Here is a 17,148-nt window from a genome sequence, read left to right on the forward strand (position 1 = left end):
GTGGAGGAATCGTAGGTGAGCCTCTCATAAAAAGCACTTCATCATTAGTTTCCAACTCCCTCAGCCTCTTCTTTTTAAACAAACTAACAGAATCTACCTCTCACCAATGTCCCTTATGCTTTTCCTCCCTGACCCCAATCTATAATATTTGTTTTCACAAAGCACATTATATGCTACCTCTAAGTGCTGTAACTAACTTGTATTACTGCTTGCCTATGTAATATTTTACTATACTTACTGACCTAAGGAGGATTGCAGACTAGGTAAGCCTGGCTGGAATTCCACTTTAAGCTAAAACGTCACTTCTCATTCTCAGGCAGATCTAACCAATGAGCAAGCATAGGTGTGTCTATTCGGAGTCCCAACCATGAGCCATGTGCTCTTTTTGTAGACAAAACTACACGAGCCAAGCAGGCGTAATTTATTTTGTATACCTGGACGTCCACATCATACACATGTCAGTGGTGAGCATTTAACTCACTGAGCCATTTTTCAGAATGTCCTCAACTTATGTTAAAAAGGTAATTTTTTGGCAAACGGCCACAATCCCTCTATAGCTGCTCTCTGAGCAGAGGGGAGCTGGTCTAAAAGATGGGGCACCAAGCACAGGCCACTCCTACCGGATATGTGGCGTGTGCAGTGGAAGGCAATGGATGTGGCAGCTGGTAATAATGGAGCTTTGCCCGCCACTCAAGAAGTGTGTGGAACCTTCGAGAGGTAGAAGAAGGCAGCGGGGATGGTGGAGCATGATCTTCCATACCACCACCTTCATCAGGTCTCTGAAGACTTGAACAGGCAGCGGATCAGTGCCCACTTGAACACAGGCTTCAGAGCCCAGATTTTCACTGCTCGGTTCTCAGCAAAATAACCGGGTTTTTTGTACGTAGTGCCCAATATAATTGATCCGTATAAGAGCCATAAATAACTATTTTTGCAAAATAAATCAAAGAAAGCAACAGATTGAGATGTTACTCAACAAGTAGCACAACATAATTAAAATGGCCATAGTACAGTTACCTTTGGAACATCTGTCCAAGTCCTCCGAGGATTTGAGCCAAACTGGAACTCTGCTTTCACTGCTTAAGCATGAGAAAGGTAAGCCACTTCCCGCCTGGACAGAGTTCTGCCTTGCAAAAATACTTGCCTGTTTCAGAGTTGAAGAAGAATAACATGTATTAATCATTCACAACATGGAATTTATCAGCGTCATGGTCGGTGTGGGGTTTTAAAGTATACTTTAACCAAGTATGGAGTAGTTGAAGAAAAAGAACATTTCTATTTATTTAAATTGACAACACCTCACAATAGGAATCAGCCCTGTAGCAACTCTTCACTAGTGACTGAACTGCTAGGAAATCACATTTCAGTAAAAACCATCTTTGAGTTTTGACAATATGCATTGCTACCAGCATAACAGGAATCATGAATAAACCAAAGAATCTCAAATGGCATGCTTAATTACAGTCACACACATTGCATCCAGATTCCACGACAGTGTAGTAGTATACAACTGGTGTAACACAAACACGAATGTGAGCCTTTGAACCATTATGGAACATAAACGGTGTCTGGGTGGTACAGTCCTGGTTGTGAACCAGTTAATGAGGGGATCAACCAGGGGTGGTCATCCCAGGGGGGAGACGTTGTGGGGATGTGCTATTTAGGCAGGTGCATGCTATGACAAGTCATTTAGAGCACACATCGTCAACAGGGGGGTCCTGGAGGGCAATAAGCAATTTGTTCCACTCCGCCGCTATGGACGCCTTAGCAGTCGCCGTATTTCATCGCAGCGCAGCACCGTTGCCTCCGACATGCCCCACTGCACGTCAACACTCCAGTGCGCTACGCTGGCCAATGCTGGGGCTTTCCAGTGCATGATAATTTTCCACTTGATGAGGATTAGTGGCAGGTCAATTAAGGGGTTGGTGGCTCCACCCGCTCCACGGCATCTGGAGCAGTCCAGCAAACAGCCAGTTATGCAATCCAAATCCCTCTGCACTCTCACGCTCAAGAGTATGGTGCAGACGTCCACCCAAAGCGCTTGAGCTGAGGAACAGCTCCAAAATATATGCAACATATCCACCACTGGGGCCCAGCTGTGAGGACAGTCTGGGAATGCGGTAGGATATATTTTGTGTATCTTATCTGGTGTTAAGCTCTCTGTAATACGTAATATTGTACATAACGAAAGCAGGTATTGCGCAAAACCTTTGTCTTTCTATGAACACTCTGTCTCACTCCTTCTGGGTCAATGCATGTCCTATTTCCCGCTCCCAGGAATGCCAAAAGATTCTCAAAGGGTCTTGAGTGGTATAAGGAATGGCTCTTGTCAACAATGTAACCAATCTCCACCCATTACCCATCGTGTAGAGGGCCTGCGTCAGGAGGGGTGCATCACGGTCTCGGTAATGTCCCACATGCACTCTAGTGCCTTTATGTGATGCCTGCATGCTAAAAAATGACTGACCAGAAGACCTATTTGTTCAGGCAGGAGGTCAAAGGGGACCAGGACTTCATCTCGGAACAAGCCTTCCAACGTACCCACCCACCGATTCCAAAGTGCCTTTCCTTCCCTACCAATGCTTGCTCAGAACGAGCAGATGGAGCCCAGGGGGAGTGTCAGAGCATACAATGGCAGCCCAGGTACAACTCTCAGTACAGTACGATGGCACACATGTGTCACTCGAATGAGGGCATTTGAGGATACAGACCACGCCGATCCCAGGTGAAACAATTCCTTCTCAAGCCTCAAGGCTCTTGTCCCTGACTCCAGACATATTTCCGCTAGGTGGTGCCCAGCCAGTCAACAGGTTGGCCAATGGACCTGTGCAGCAAGATAGTAGTGTTCGAACACCAAATCTCTGTCGTCCATGCTCCGTTGAGTTGAAGCTTGGCCAGTACCACTCTACGACACCCCTTTTTCCACATTAGACCGTCCACCACTGCATTCAATGTTTTAAATATGCTGCGAGGGACCAGTATCGCTATATTTGTGAAATACAGGAGTCTTGGCAGCATAACCATTTGAGAGGGCCACCCAGCCTTGCACAGTCAGGTGGAGAGAGAGCACCCAAAGACTACCTGGAGTCGCAAGGAGGAAATTCTTTTGCGAGGTTACCAGCTTGCATTTCTTTAGTTGTATGATTCATATTTATGCCCCTTTATCTAAAGGTCAGGGTGGACCAGCACTGGCATATGTCCCAGCAGACATGTCACAAGGATCTTACTAAGAATTTTATAAATCACTGCCTATCATGGATAGTGGTCTGTAGGAGTAGACTAACCGTTCCCATCTGAGCAGTGAAACCAGATTTGCTTCTCGCATAGTTTGTGGCAAACTACCCACAGCAAGAGCAATGTTATAGACCTCAAGCTGTTTGGAGACCAGTAGGTGCTTCATATACATTTTAGGAAATTCAACAGGTAAAGGCCACCTCAACCCAGAGTTTTGTAGGTGTAAGAATCACAAATGCCACATCTGATCTCCTGCTCCGTGATCGGGCTATTCAGAGCCTCTGTCCTCTGGGAGGTGGAATCACAAGTAAGATTATGGCAAAGAGGAAATCACAAATACTAGACTGTCGTTGTACCAGTATAGAGTCTAGTAGAGCGCATAGAAGGCATCATGTATTGCTCTCTGGGTGGTGGCGAACAATGCTGGGGGAATGCTGATGCCGGTTATAGATGCCACATATATATATATATATATATATATATATATATATGTATGTGATATATAGAATGATGCCGGTTATAGATGCCACATATATATATCATATATATATATATATATATATATATATATATATATATATATATATATATATATGTGATATATATATCTATATAGCACAGAGTAGTAAGAGAATGGAATTCATCTAATATTTTCTTGTACTGGTAATGCATGGTCTCTTCAAATAAAAAGTGCTGGTTTCTTATCACCCCTGAAGTAATGGCACAATATCAGAACATATATTAAGCTCATGCTGGTAATGCTTTAAAATTAAACAAAAGAAAAGCTGGTGATTCAACTGATAATGATTACCCTTCTGAGAGAAGCAGCATCGAACACGGAGGGTGACGAGTCTGCAGACACCGGGAAGAAGTGGTTTTCCATATCATGGGGGAACATTGCAATTTCATTCTGACGGAACAACCTATGGTCTCGGAGCTTTGCTACCCATTGATCAAAGAGTTCCTGAGAGTTCACCTGAAACAAAAATCAGTTTGAAATTACAAGAAAAGCCATCAAAACGACTTAAGTTAAAATTATTAGACCGTGAACATTTCCTTCTTTTCTCTAGGGGATTTGTGCTTTGAAGGCCTCGTTGCGGGCCAATTAAAATGTTCCAAAGTGGATCCAATTAGAGTCATCCGAAGAGGCTTATTCTAATGATATTAATGTGCAAGCCTGCAGCTACCACCTATTTCTTTGCAGAACCAGAACTTAGCTTAGAAGCTTCTTTTCCTAAGCAGGATGGATGAAGTGTGGAGCTACCACCACTATATACACCCATCAAAACACAAGCACTGTTCTCTCTTTATCTTTATTGTATTACATTTATTGGAGAATGTATAACCATCAACATGAGTTGCTGTGCAGAGCTTTAATTGGAACAGAAGTACATTAGTGGTTGCAGTGGATAAGCAGTGGTAAAGAAGTAATGTATAGTAGGTTGGGTAGTAAGATGGAGACAGAATGAGCAATACACAAACTCAACCATTAAATGGTACTACTTTTAGATGAGCATTTTGCAATTAGTCTGTGAAGATGAAGAACTGATAAGATGGACGTCAATGGCATGATCTTTGCAGAATAAGGGGTATTTTGCATCGAGTTTACATCTGTAAGGCAAAGAGTAACAAAGATGAGGAGTGCAAAGAAGGAGACTCAGTAATTCACATGGTCCGAACTTCAAGATTGAGTACAGGGATTTGATTACAGCAAGGAGATAATATCAAAACGCGCAGAAGTTATGGTGCGTAGAGTAAACTGTAAGGAAATTCCTCTTTCTGAATGATCACTAGTATTTGGACCAATGCTGCTGGTTTTTCGACTCTGCAGGTGCACCTAGTCCTGCCAAACAGACATTTGACTCTTAAAAAGGTACGTCTAATTGGCTCACCCACAATTGGCATAAGTTAACTAACTTATAAGTCCCTAGTGTATGTTACCAGGGGAACCCAGGGCAGGAAAATTAAAGTGTCCCTTGTGGGCTACAGCACTTATTGTGCCACCATGAGTGTGAGAAAGCGAGCATAACTCCCAGTCCGCCACTGCCGGCTGCCAGATCAGTTTTACACTGCTAACTCGACTTTGCAATTTAAACTAATGGTAAAGCCCAAACCAAGCCTAACATAGGCTTGTTGAGCCCTAAAGGCACGGTGCATTATATTAAAAAGATTGACATGTGGTTTAGTAATCTTCATGTCCTGGTAATAAAAACACCCATGGTACGCAGAGTAGCTGTATAATGCCTGTGCAAGGTATGGCAACGAAAGTGCAGGTTGTGGCAAACGGAAAGTAAACGCTGCATGAAAGAGTATATGGTATGTCCTGCCCTGCATATGACAGCGCAAGAATGACCGTTTGCAAGGTTTTGTTAAATGTGTGTTGCCCCTGGTGTGCACAGTTGGATAAGAGAGTGGAGGACGTGGTGGAGGGAGTTAAAAGCAACTCTGGAGCGTTCAGAGTTTAGAGGGAGAGTGTAAAAAAAACAATGCCAGACTCAGAACTAATTTTAAATCACTAAGATACTGTTGGCTCCCTAAGGTTGCTAAGAGGTACTAAGTAAACCGTTTGGTGATGTATCTACAACAGGATCTAATCTCTGCACTGTTGATCATATACTGTACCTTCAGGTGGTAAATGTGTTCCTCTGTATCCAGATCAATGCATTTTGTTGACTTTTTGATGGACATCACAGACAGACCAACATCAATACATCCATGCACTTTTCCTTTGTCAATCTGTAAGAAATCATTACAATACCGATTGAAGATCCTTAAATACCTTGCTATAATCATTTGAGAAACTGCTCTTATTTTTTGGAACCCATATTTTCAAAGCATGAATTTGTAGAAAATGTTATACTTTACAGAAATTAAAATATATTTTTCTTTTCCATCTTTGGCATGCTGGTAAATTCTCACCTGGGTGATGAATGCAAAACTATTATTTTAATAGTTATCCATTCTCCAGTACGATACATTTCCCCAGAGTATTTAGCATTAAAGATCAATTTCCTTTTCTTTAGACAAGGTGCGATTGAAGACAAATACATAAAGTGGATACCGGGGGCTTTATATAAATAGGTTTGTACAGCTCAGTGGCTCGCTCACAGAACAATATTTTTGATTAGCAATCAAATCCGATCACAGAATAAATAGTGAAATCGTCTGACACAAGCACAGAATATAAAAACCTTCATTTTCTTCTCCCAAGTATACGAAATTTTCTAACTCCGGTTTGACCTCACAGAAAACTACGATTGAGTGACACTCTGCAGGGTCACTTCCGCATTCTTCCATCAATCAGCTTCTTCCAAATCGCATTTAAAGCATAATTCAATGATTATATGTTGAACGCGAAAAACCCAAATACCATACTAGAGTTTTCATAATTGGCAACACAATTCTGCAATTTGTTTCCCTAATTGAGGTATTTTGATCTTTTTTACATTGCTATAACATATTTACATATGACGTTACCTGCTAGAATTTTCTGTAATATCAATATTCTATATAATCACTAGGACATTAGCACAAGCAGTAATTGTTGCAGCAGTAGGTATTTTACTACTGGACCACAAAACTTCCCTTTATCTGCTACTAATGTGGATGCAATAATTTTTACCACATGGGCCAATACTACCACAATTGAGAAAGAGGTTGTGAATATCAAGAGGCAGGGCACTAAGAATGATCTAGTAAAAAAGAAATCTTCTGTCATTTCTAGAGTGTGTAATCACTCATTCTGGAATAAGGCCTAAAGTTTTAAGTCACTCATGTTGCTGGTAAATCAGACATGGAAAAAACTTGCAGATGAATTAACAACCATTTGCAATGTAATAGGTCTCACATTCAAGCGAGTTTGAGCTATTGGCATTGTACATCACAATACCTTTTATTTAGGTTGTGGGTTTTAAAACATAAATAAAAAGGCATTGTCATTCACAATACTAATTGCTTTAACTCTCACAAATGCAAGACCGATTGCATTGCAATAAAAGGCCTTGTCGACCGCTTATTAAATTGTAAATATCAGAGGAAGAGACTGGCCTGCAATGTCTTCAAAGTAGTGATAAATAGTGCTGTGAAGATGATGTGTAAGTGTTGTGAATTACACTGACACAAAGTGTGAAGTGAGAGTTACATATGATCCGAGCTATAAACACTAACAAAGCGCTCCAACACCTTTTGCTCTGCGACTACACTGCTGCAGCTCAGGAGGATAAGCGGGAGGGAGGGGCTATTTCCTGCCCTCTCAGTGATTTGAGTGTGCATTGTGGCATTGCGTAATGTCATTGCTATCTTGTCCGAATAAAAAAAAAAAATCACTCCAGCTGTAGTAGGGCCCGGACTTCACTTCCTGGTGCAGGGCGGGCTGTGCTTTAGGGCAGGCATAGAGGGAGAGAGGGATGGTCTTGGCTGCAGCTCCGGCCTCGTGCAGTGCTCCTGATGTTACTAGTGAACAAGAGGCGCTGAGGTGGTGGTATTGGTGTTAGTGGTATTGGTGTTGGTGGTGTTGGTATTGGTGGTGCTGGTATTGGTGGTGCTGGTATTGGTGGTGCTGGTATTGGTGGTGCTGGTATTGGTGGTGGTAGTACTTGTACTGGTAGTGCTGGTATTTGTGGTGGTAGCATTGGTGGCGGCATTGGTGGTGGCGGTATTGGTGGTGGTGGTGGTGCTATTGTTGGTGGTGGTGGTATTGGGTTGGTGGTGGTATTGGGTTGGTGGTGGTATTGGTGGTGATGGTATTGGTTTTGGTGGTGGTATTGGTCATTTTGTCGGTATTGGTGGTGGTATTGGTGATTGGGGTATTGGTTGTGGTGGTGATATTGGTGGTCGTTGGTGGTGGTGGTATTGGTATTGATGGTGGTGGTGGTGTTGGTGGTGTTGATGGTGGTGCTGGTATTGGTGGAGGTGCTGGTATTTGTGATGGTATCAATGGTGGTGGTATTGGTGGTGGTATTGGTACAAGTGGTATTGATGGTGGTGGTACTGGTGGTCTTGGTGGTGGTGGTATTGGTGGTGGTGGTGTTGGTATTTGTGGTGTTGGTATTGGTGGTGGTGGAATTGGTGGTGGTGGAATTGGTGGTGGTGGAATTGGTGGTGGTGGTGGTGGAATTGGTGGTGGTGGTGGAATTGGTGGTGGTGGTGGAATTGGTGGTGGTGGTGGTATTGGTGGTGGTGGTATTGTTGGTGATCGCATTGATGGTGGCGGTATTGATATTGTGGTGGTACTATTGGTATTGTGGTGGAATTGGTGGTGGTATTGGTGTGGCATTGATGGTGGTGGTGTTGGTGGTATTAGTGCTGGTGGTATTGGTGGTGGTATTGGTGGTGGTATCGGTGGTGGTTGTGGTATAAGTGGTGGTGGTGGTATTGGTATGGGCGGTGGTCTTGGTGGTAGTACTGGCAGTGGTATTAGTGGTGGTGGTATTGGTGGGTGGTGGTACTGGTGGCAGTGGTGGTATTGGTGGCGGTGGTGGTATTGCTGGTGGAGGCATTGGTATTGGTGGTGGTGGTGGTATTGGTGGCGGTATTGGTGGTAGTGGTATTGGTGGTGGTGGTATTCGTGGTAGTAGTATTGGTACTGGTATTGGTGGTGGTGGTATTGGTTGAAGTGGTATTGGTGGAGGTGGTATTGGTGGAGGTGGTATTGGTGGTGGTGGGATTGGGATTGGTGGTGGTGGTATTGGTGTTGGTATTGGGGGTGGTGGTGGTGTTGGTATTGAGGGTGGTGGTGGAATGGGGGTAGTGGTATTGGGGTGGTGGTATTTGTGGTGGTTGTGGTATTGGTGGTGGTTGTGGTATTGGTGGTGGTTGTGGTATTGGTGGTGGTAGTGGTATTGGTGGTGGTATTGGTGATGGTGGTATTGGTGGTGGTATTGGTGGTGGTGGTATTGGTGGTGGTGGTGGTATTGGTGGTGGTAGTGGTATTGGTGGTGGTATTGGTGATGGTGGTATTGGTGGTGGTATTGGTGGTGGTTGTGGTATTGGTGGTGGTTGTGGTATTGGAGATTGTTTTGATGGCGGTGATGGTTTTGATGGCGGTGATGGTATTGGTGGTGGTAGTGGTATTGGTGGTGGTAGTGGTATTGGTGGTGGTATTGGTGATGGTGGTATTGGTGGTGGTATTGGTGGTGGTGGTGGTATTGGTGGTGGTGGTGGTATTGGTGGTGGTGATGGTATTGGTGGTAGTATTGGTGATGGTGGTATTGGTGGTGGTGGTGGTGGTGGTGGTAGTGGTGGTATTGGAGGTGGTGGTATTGGAGGTGGTGGTATTGGTGTTAGTGGTGGTATTGGTGGGGGTGGTATTGGTGGTGGTGTATTGATGGTGGTGGTGGTATTGGTGGTGGTAGTATTGGTGGTGGTAGTACTGGTGGTAGTGGCATTGGTGGTGGTGGTATTGGTGGTGGTGGTGGTATTGGTGGTGGTGGCATTGGTAGTGGTCATATTGGAGCTATTAGTGGTGGTATTGGTGGCAGTGGTTATATTGGTGTTGGTGGTGGTATTGGTAGTATTGGTGGAATTGATATTGGTGGTGGTGGTATTAGTGGTAGTGATATTGGTATTAGCGGTGGTATTGGTGGTGGTGATGGTGGTGGTGGTGATGGTGGTATTTGTGATATTGGTGGTGGTGGTATTTGTGGTATTGGTGGCGGTGGTGGTATTGGTGGTGGTATTGGTGGTGGTGGTATTGGTGGTGGTGGTATTGGAGGTGGTGGTATTGGAGGTGGTGGTATTGGTGTTGGGGTATTGGTAGTGGTGGTGTTGTTCATAAAACAGGCTTTTTAAAATAAACCATCAGGTGGTTGGAGTGCAAATGAGGTGTAATACAGATGTGCTGTTGTCAGCTTCAGTCCATTAGCACAGGATTAAGCGCTACCTGGAATTCACAAGACTTAATTCGCGAATCATTTTGAAATCCATTTTGCTTGTGGGGGGTTGAAACAGACAGATAATGCTGGGTCAAGTGATTAAAAGCAGGCACCCCGTGTTACGAGGGTGCCCTGCTGCCTAAAAACACAAGTGGTTTCAGCTGAAGCAGCGCATGTCCAGCCCGCAGTAAGAGAAACTCATTAATGTAAATAGTGCTGATAGACTAAATAACAGGTCCCGTGCAACAACCGAAGTAAAGGGGCCAATGTCTATGGGAGGTTACAAATGAAGACAAGGCTGTACTAAGGAGGGACTAGCAAGACTTAACGAATCCGTTGGCAGCATTTACGAAAGACAATGACACAAGCCTATGAAAAATATGAGCGGAGAGTGGGCGCAGCTTCTCTCCCATACTCTTCTACAGCAGTCTTGCACAATGAGCAGTGCATGGGCGCTGCCACTAGGCTCGACCTAAAAATGAAAACTGCAAATATTCTATTTGAATAAACATATTGGGTATGTACAACATCTTGCTTTAAATATCTCCAGGTATTTTTAGAGAGAAGATCCAAAACAGTTTTTTGTAGTTTTGAATTGGAGTGAGGATATTTTAATGTTTAACTATATTGACATTAAAGCTTTGTTAAGGGAAGAGACAAAAATCTTTTGACAACTTTAATTGGTGGCTCAGATGAGAGAATGACTGAGAAATAGCAAGGATGGAATGAGAAGTTATAGATCTTGAAAACTCATTTTCTTGCATGAGGTTTATTAATCAAATGTACGGTACGGTATGAATAATATTTTAAATAACCAGCACTAAGAGATATTAAGGACAGCAGCTATTATGTACCTTTTTGATAGCCGAGTCCTGAAAGAAAAGGAGCTTTGGACAATATAAAGCTCTAAGAGGCCTAGCTGAATTTCAGTGTCATATAGCCATTGAAAGATGTCACAAGAGTTGTTCATTTCTTCATAGGTTAACATTAAGAAACAAGCATTTTCAATGCAATAGGTCTCAAATTTGCGAGCGTTTAAGCTATTGCATTGCATGACAAAGCCTTTGATTTGTTTTTAAAAGCAACACATATATAAAAGGCATTGCTATTTCTAATGCCAATAACTATCTCTTGCAAATGCAGACCACTTTAATGGCGGCAAGCCTCTTTATTTAGACGCTGCTCGCCATAAAAAAGGTTACATTGAGCAGCGTCTAAAGAAAGCTTCTGTAGAGCGGCTGTCAAAGTGAAAGCTTTTACGCTGTAAAATAAATATATAAATGAATAAGCGAAGCCGCTAAAGTGATGGCGGCCAGCGCTGTAAATTAAATAATTAGATAAGCATGGTCGCTAAAGTGAAAGCGCTCCGCGCCATGGATTTAAACATTAGATAAGCTCAGCCGCTATAGATAAAGTGGACCGCGCTGTAATTTAAATAGATACATTACTAAAAATATAAAAGCGTGCATCGTGCTGCGATGTCATGTGGAATAGGGGAAGATTGTTGAAGAAAATAGTGCTCACCGACTAAATAATGCAGACCATGTAACAACACAAGTAAAAAGTCCAGTCGTTATGGGAGGTTACAAATGCAGACAAGACGATTCCAAGGAGGGGCTATTTAGCCTATTCACAAATGAAAAGCAACGATTTCACAAGGAAAGTAACAGGAGCCAATTAAAAAGATGAGCTTAAAATGGGCAGAGCTTCTATACCTAACCTCAATACAGCATGCCTCGCAGAGCAGTGCATGCACTGGCCAGGCTCGACCTAAAAATTGACAATAAGCACAATCTGTTTTAACGATAGTGTATAAATAAGCCAGAGTCCCCATTTCAATGGAATTTGGGCCTTGGAGGGACTTAGAATTGTGCCTTTAATTAGCATAAACAATTCCATATTCACAATGTTCTATTCAGTCATATCTAATTGTACAAATGTCAATTTTTCAAGTTAAGCATAATCTTCAGAACGTTAATAAGGTTTGCCATTACTATAAAAACGTAGCCACTTTATTTATTTATTTTATTTAAAGAGTTTTATATAGCGCTGGCTAGACCCGAAGGTATCAGAGCGCTTTACATGAGAATCAACAATGTAACAGAAAAAGATCAACAATTACACATTACATCAAAAAATAGGCAATACATTAGGAGAGGTGAGAAAGGAAAGAGAAACGTAGTGGAGGGGGCAGGGGAGGTGAGAAAGGGAGGATAAAGTAAGAGACAGCAAGGAGAGATGAAAGGAAGTCTGTCTAAAGACAGACTGGGTAGGTGACGACCAAGGAGGGAATCCACGGCCCATCTCCCCTATAGCTAAACCAAATAGCTCCATCGGGCATCAGACAAAATAGTTCAGTCTCAAGTGGCGAGGGAAGAAGTTCCCAAAAAACAAACAGGGTGGGGACAAAGGGCAAGGACAGGTGAGGGCAAAGGACAGAAGTTGGAAAGAGTAGGAGTGAAAGGGGACAAGACCGGGGGAAGCAAGAATGAGAGACGGGGGGAAGGGGAAGACAGCCCAGAAACAGAGTGGGTAGGCGATGGCACGAGGAGGTAATCGACGGCCAGTCTCCCCTAAAGCTCGCCAAGTAGCTCCAACGGTCGTCAGGCAGAGGGATAGACAGAGAGGATAAAAGGAAAGTTGCAGAAAAACAAAGAGGAAGGGGGGTGTGTGAGACAGGGAGACGGAGAGAAACTGTGCCCAAGGTCCGGCTGGGTAGGTGACGGTCAGGGGGTGAACCAAGGCCAATCTCCTCTTTAGCTGAGCAGAGCATCTCCACCGGGCGTCGGGCATTGTGATCTGACTCCGCAGTCGAGATAGAGCTAAAGTGCACTCGGGACTCAGGGGTAGTCGGCTTCGTTCGTGGGGGAGCAATGGTCCAGAGAATTACGGGCGTCTTCTTGAGGTCAGGCGTAGTCCTGGTAGGGGTTATGTCAGGAAGAAGATCAGGAGGGGGAAAACAGAGTCATCACTGGCGGCCATATTGAGGTCAGGTATATTGGGACCCTTTTCAAACCATGGGCATGCAGCAGTACTTTGCAGGGGGGGTGGGGTGATGGGTTTAGTTGACATCGTGAGACAAGCTTATGTTTTTGAGTTGACTCTGCAGATATTCCACCCCAGATTCTGGTAGTGAGATGCTCTCGTACCATAAATCTATAGGGTACACATGAACTAGAACACCATCCACACAGATTCTTTACAATGCCATTATTTATGTACTCAAAAGAGCGTTTTGATAAAGTAGCTCCTAGCTTAAATGTGGACTAAAGTCTGCAGAGACCACAGCAATTACTATCAGTGCTAAAGATCAACACTTTCTCAATTTCTTCTAACAATAGTTTGCTCTTCTCACATTTCCTCTGATTTGGTATGCTGAATTGTTTCTGGACACCAAAGTCATCTGCTTTGGGATATATGCAGCATCTCAAAGTTGCTATGCAGTGGCAGATAAGGCAACATTGTAAAGTTTGGGGCCATGGGATCTTTGTCACCCTTAAATCAATTTACTTTTCTCACTATCCTATTTGTGGCCCATACCCGACCACCCTGGCTAACCAAATTTATGAACAAAGTATTCTGATCTCTGCTTATTGTCCAGTTGGATCACAGAGCTGTCCATATAACGGCTAAAGTACGCGTTCATAAATATATATCAACTTTTTCTTAATGTCGGCTGGAATTCTTTTGAGTTGCGGAGTTTTGAATATACAGAGCATGTAGGGAAAACATGCACTGATATTCCCACTTTATGCAAACTCATGATTTTCCCCATCTTCAAAGTGTCTGTCTGACAAAAAATATCTAAATTCGGATATATTATTTTTCTTTCATCCAAGTTACATTTAGAGACAAAGTTAAGTACTGGTTCATGTGAGATTTGAGGAAACAGGGTTTTTAGACCAGTTGGCATTGCCCCCTCAATGTGTTGATAAAAGAACGAAAGTTATTACAATTATCTAACAAAGTTACTAAAATTGGATCAAAGGTGGATCTAAGAATTAGAAAATGGAGAGAAGTTAACAAGGTTATGTTTTTTTTAATTTTAACATGAGCATGCATTGGTGAGAGAGGAGAAAACCCACCACCCAATTACATTTAGTTTGGATCTAGAATGAAGTACTGTTGGAATAAATAAGTGGCTTAGGTCTAAATATTTTGCTCTTCAAAAACCCAAACATTTTAGTAAGGAAAGTAGGGTGAATTCCTACACTTAGCCCACAAAGTCAAAGGTATTTGTCAGTAGAATTTAGAATTTATCAGGGTGCTTGACTTCATTTGCTGGATTACTAGCAATCTATACAAGTCTTTTTTGTGCCTAAATCTCCCTATTATGCATGATTTATGCACCACCGTGAACATACTTAAAGAATACAATTACAGGTTTATCTCCTGCTGACTTATGTAAATAGCGACTGTACTACAATGACACCTTTATTTAAATATTCGAGGTCCTGATTTAGAGTTTGTCTTGCCCGTTACTATCCCGTCCGCCTTGTCAGTAGTGCCATAGGATATAATGCATTTGTGATAAGGGATATCCGTTTAGGCATATTCAGGATTCGGTCAGTCCCAATTCCAACCTACTATACATGCAGGAGCAAGCAGAGTCAGCATTGTATGGTACATACCTTCATCAGTTGCAAGCATGACATTTTTTATGGAAGAACTGTTTCAAATATTGAAAGGTATTAGCAGGGGTAGAAATTACAATTCCAAATGCGCAGGCACATGATGTTACTTCCAGTAAAACTCCATAGAGTGCCTCTCAAAAGGGGGTTTATATCAGAGCTATGTGCTCAGATATTTGGTTCTGCGAATCCTTTTTATTGTAGCTGCATGTGTCAGGAATTAAAGATTTCTTCTGATGCATCCTGGAAAATGTACTCAGTTTCTTGGACAATTTTGTGAGTTCAACCTGCATATGTAATTTTTCTCAGGAGTACAAAAAAACAATCCAATGATCAGACTCTTTAAAATGTAAGTCACTTGCGGTTATTTATTTAGTAACGTTATTTTGTTGATTTCCTTTTATTCTAAATATATTTACGCTGATCTTCAGTTAGGTGGTATTAACTTAAATCAGCTGATGGCTTATTTATTTATTTTAAATACTGGATGTGTTCCAAAAGTTAACTTACTTTGATTTTTTCATACATTCTCCAGATATCTACAGGTACTAATTATATGCCTTGGCATTTTATGCATAACATATATATTCCCAATGGTGGTAAACACTGGGCAGTTATAGTTAGAATCGCGTTTCAGGTAGAAAAGCATGTTTGATTTGCTTATAACTTGGTGCAATTTGCCAAATCTCCATAAAACTTTCCCAAAAAGTGTCTCGTCCACCTCAGCCCCTTCTCTGAGTTTTGGGTGGCTCTAACAAGTGGAGCCCAAGAAAAATTGAGAGGGGGCTCCTAAAACACATTTTTCCAATTAAGTTTTCCATTGGAAATTTAGACACGGATTTACATCAAATTGGGCAGAAAGCTAGCCCTTGGTCCTGAAATTGTACATTTTGTGATTAGATGAAAATCTTTTCAGTAGTTTTTGAGAAATTAAGGGTCAAAAACGTTATATATTTTAAGCAGTGGTGGATTTGTGAAACTGACAAATCCCAAGATGAGATCCGATTGGCTGCCACCACATCACCCAGTCCCCCCCCAGAGGCTTACTTGGGCCAAAATAAAGATTTTTTTAAAACTGTTACCGCAAGTTTGAGGTAAAGCTGCAAATCTGCAGTAACATTTAAAAAAAAAAAAAACCTCGGGCTCCCGCGCGTTAAATAACCAACCCCTCCAAAGCCTCCCCGGGGGAATGGCACAGAATTTCAAAGGGATGGGATCATGTGGCTCCCCCCTCAGGCGACCAAATCCCCAGGGCCAAAATGAATTAAAAGATGTGGGGGAGTACGCCCCCCTCCTCCATCCTTGCCAAAGCCCCAGGGCCCCCCATCCCCCGAGGCCAATATTTAATTAAAAGGGGAGCATGTCCCCCTCAAGCCTCTCCAAGGCCCTAGAAATCCCATTCCCCAGGCCCCGCTCTATTGTTGTGTCCTGGGGAGCCCACACCCAGTACACTGGTTACCTGCCCATGAGAGAGTGGGCAGGGCAAAACGGTGTGCTCCCACTCAGAGGGAGCTACAGAAATGCTCCCTGTAGGTGGAAGCACACATTTTTTTCCAACGGGCAGAGATACCGAGATTTTTTCTGCCCAGCAAAATAAAGAAAAATTGTTTTCGTTGAACGGTAGCAAAGCAAAGGGAATGGGTTCTCCTGGACCTGAAAAAAGCTCTTGTGGAAGGGAGTTGGGCAATCCCACTCCCTTTAAATATTGATAAGGACCCGGGGATAGGGTCCCCGGGGCATGTAAAGACTCAGGAAGGGGGGATTATGACTCTCGCCCCTTTAAATGCATGTGAGCCCAGGGGACGCCATCCCTAATATAGAAAACAAACAAAATATGCAAGATGAATAATAAATGAGCGGCAAGAGATGCTCATTTATTTTTCACCCCTCCTAGCAAGGAGCACACCATAATGCCAAACATGTTCAACATATTTTCTTGCTGGTTGTGCCCCTAGAAGATGCAGGAGCACAACCAAACATTTTTGTTTAATGCTGTAGGGGACCGGTTGCAGGTAGTGCAGAAACCCCGCAGCAAAATAAAAAAAATAAATAAAAAGAGGAAGTCTCATGGGTCATTTAATCTTTATCCCCAGGAGAGCTTACTATGTTTCATAAAAGCACTGTGGCCTGGACCTATATGCTCTTCAGTTGGAGTGTGGGGCCCTCTAGTGGTTGGTTCTGTGGTGGTACTTTGTGCTTTGAAAAATATTAAAGGAGAGACTCAAAGACCTGTTTTTTTTTTTAAACAAAAAGGCTTTATTCAAAATCTTTTCTGACAATCACTTTTATTAATCATTGCAATGTGTGAATGTAGTAAATATATACATTTGATTATACTTTTTGACAAAGCTAGTATGTTTGCCTTATTTAAAATGATAGTTTTTATAGTGTTACTTAGTTAGCTGTGTGCA

The 17,148-nt window shown here is 42.7% G+C and overlaps 1 protein-coding gene across 3 annotated transcripts in view; it reads right to left on the minus strand.

Annotated features, from left to right (window-relative positions):
- The window catches only part of OSBPL3 (oxysterol binding protein like 3), an 861,863-nt gene that overhangs the window by 337,490 nt on the left and 507,225 nt on the right, over positions 1–17,148 (minus strand). For all 3 annotated transcript variants that reach the window (XM_078663459.1, XM_078663461.1, XM_078663460.1), the window contains exons 7-9: positions 5,857–5,970; positions 4,046–4,210; positions 1,018–1,144 (exon numbers count right to left, since the gene is read on the minus strand). In XM_078663459.1, the coding sequence (XP_078519585.1) occupies positions 1,018–1,144; positions 4,046–4,210; positions 5,857–5,970 (406 nt within the window). The remainder of the gene's footprint in view (positions 1–1,017; positions 1,145–4,045; positions 4,211–5,856; positions 5,971–17,148) is intronic.

Source organism: Lissotriton helveticus, chromosome 10, assembly GCF_964261635.1.
Source record: "Lissotriton helveticus chromosome 10, aLisHel1.1, whole genome shotgun sequence".
In the NCBI taxonomy this organism is placed as follows: domain Eukaryota; kingdom Metazoa; phylum Chordata; class Amphibia; order Caudata; family Salamandridae; genus Lissotriton; species Lissotriton helveticus.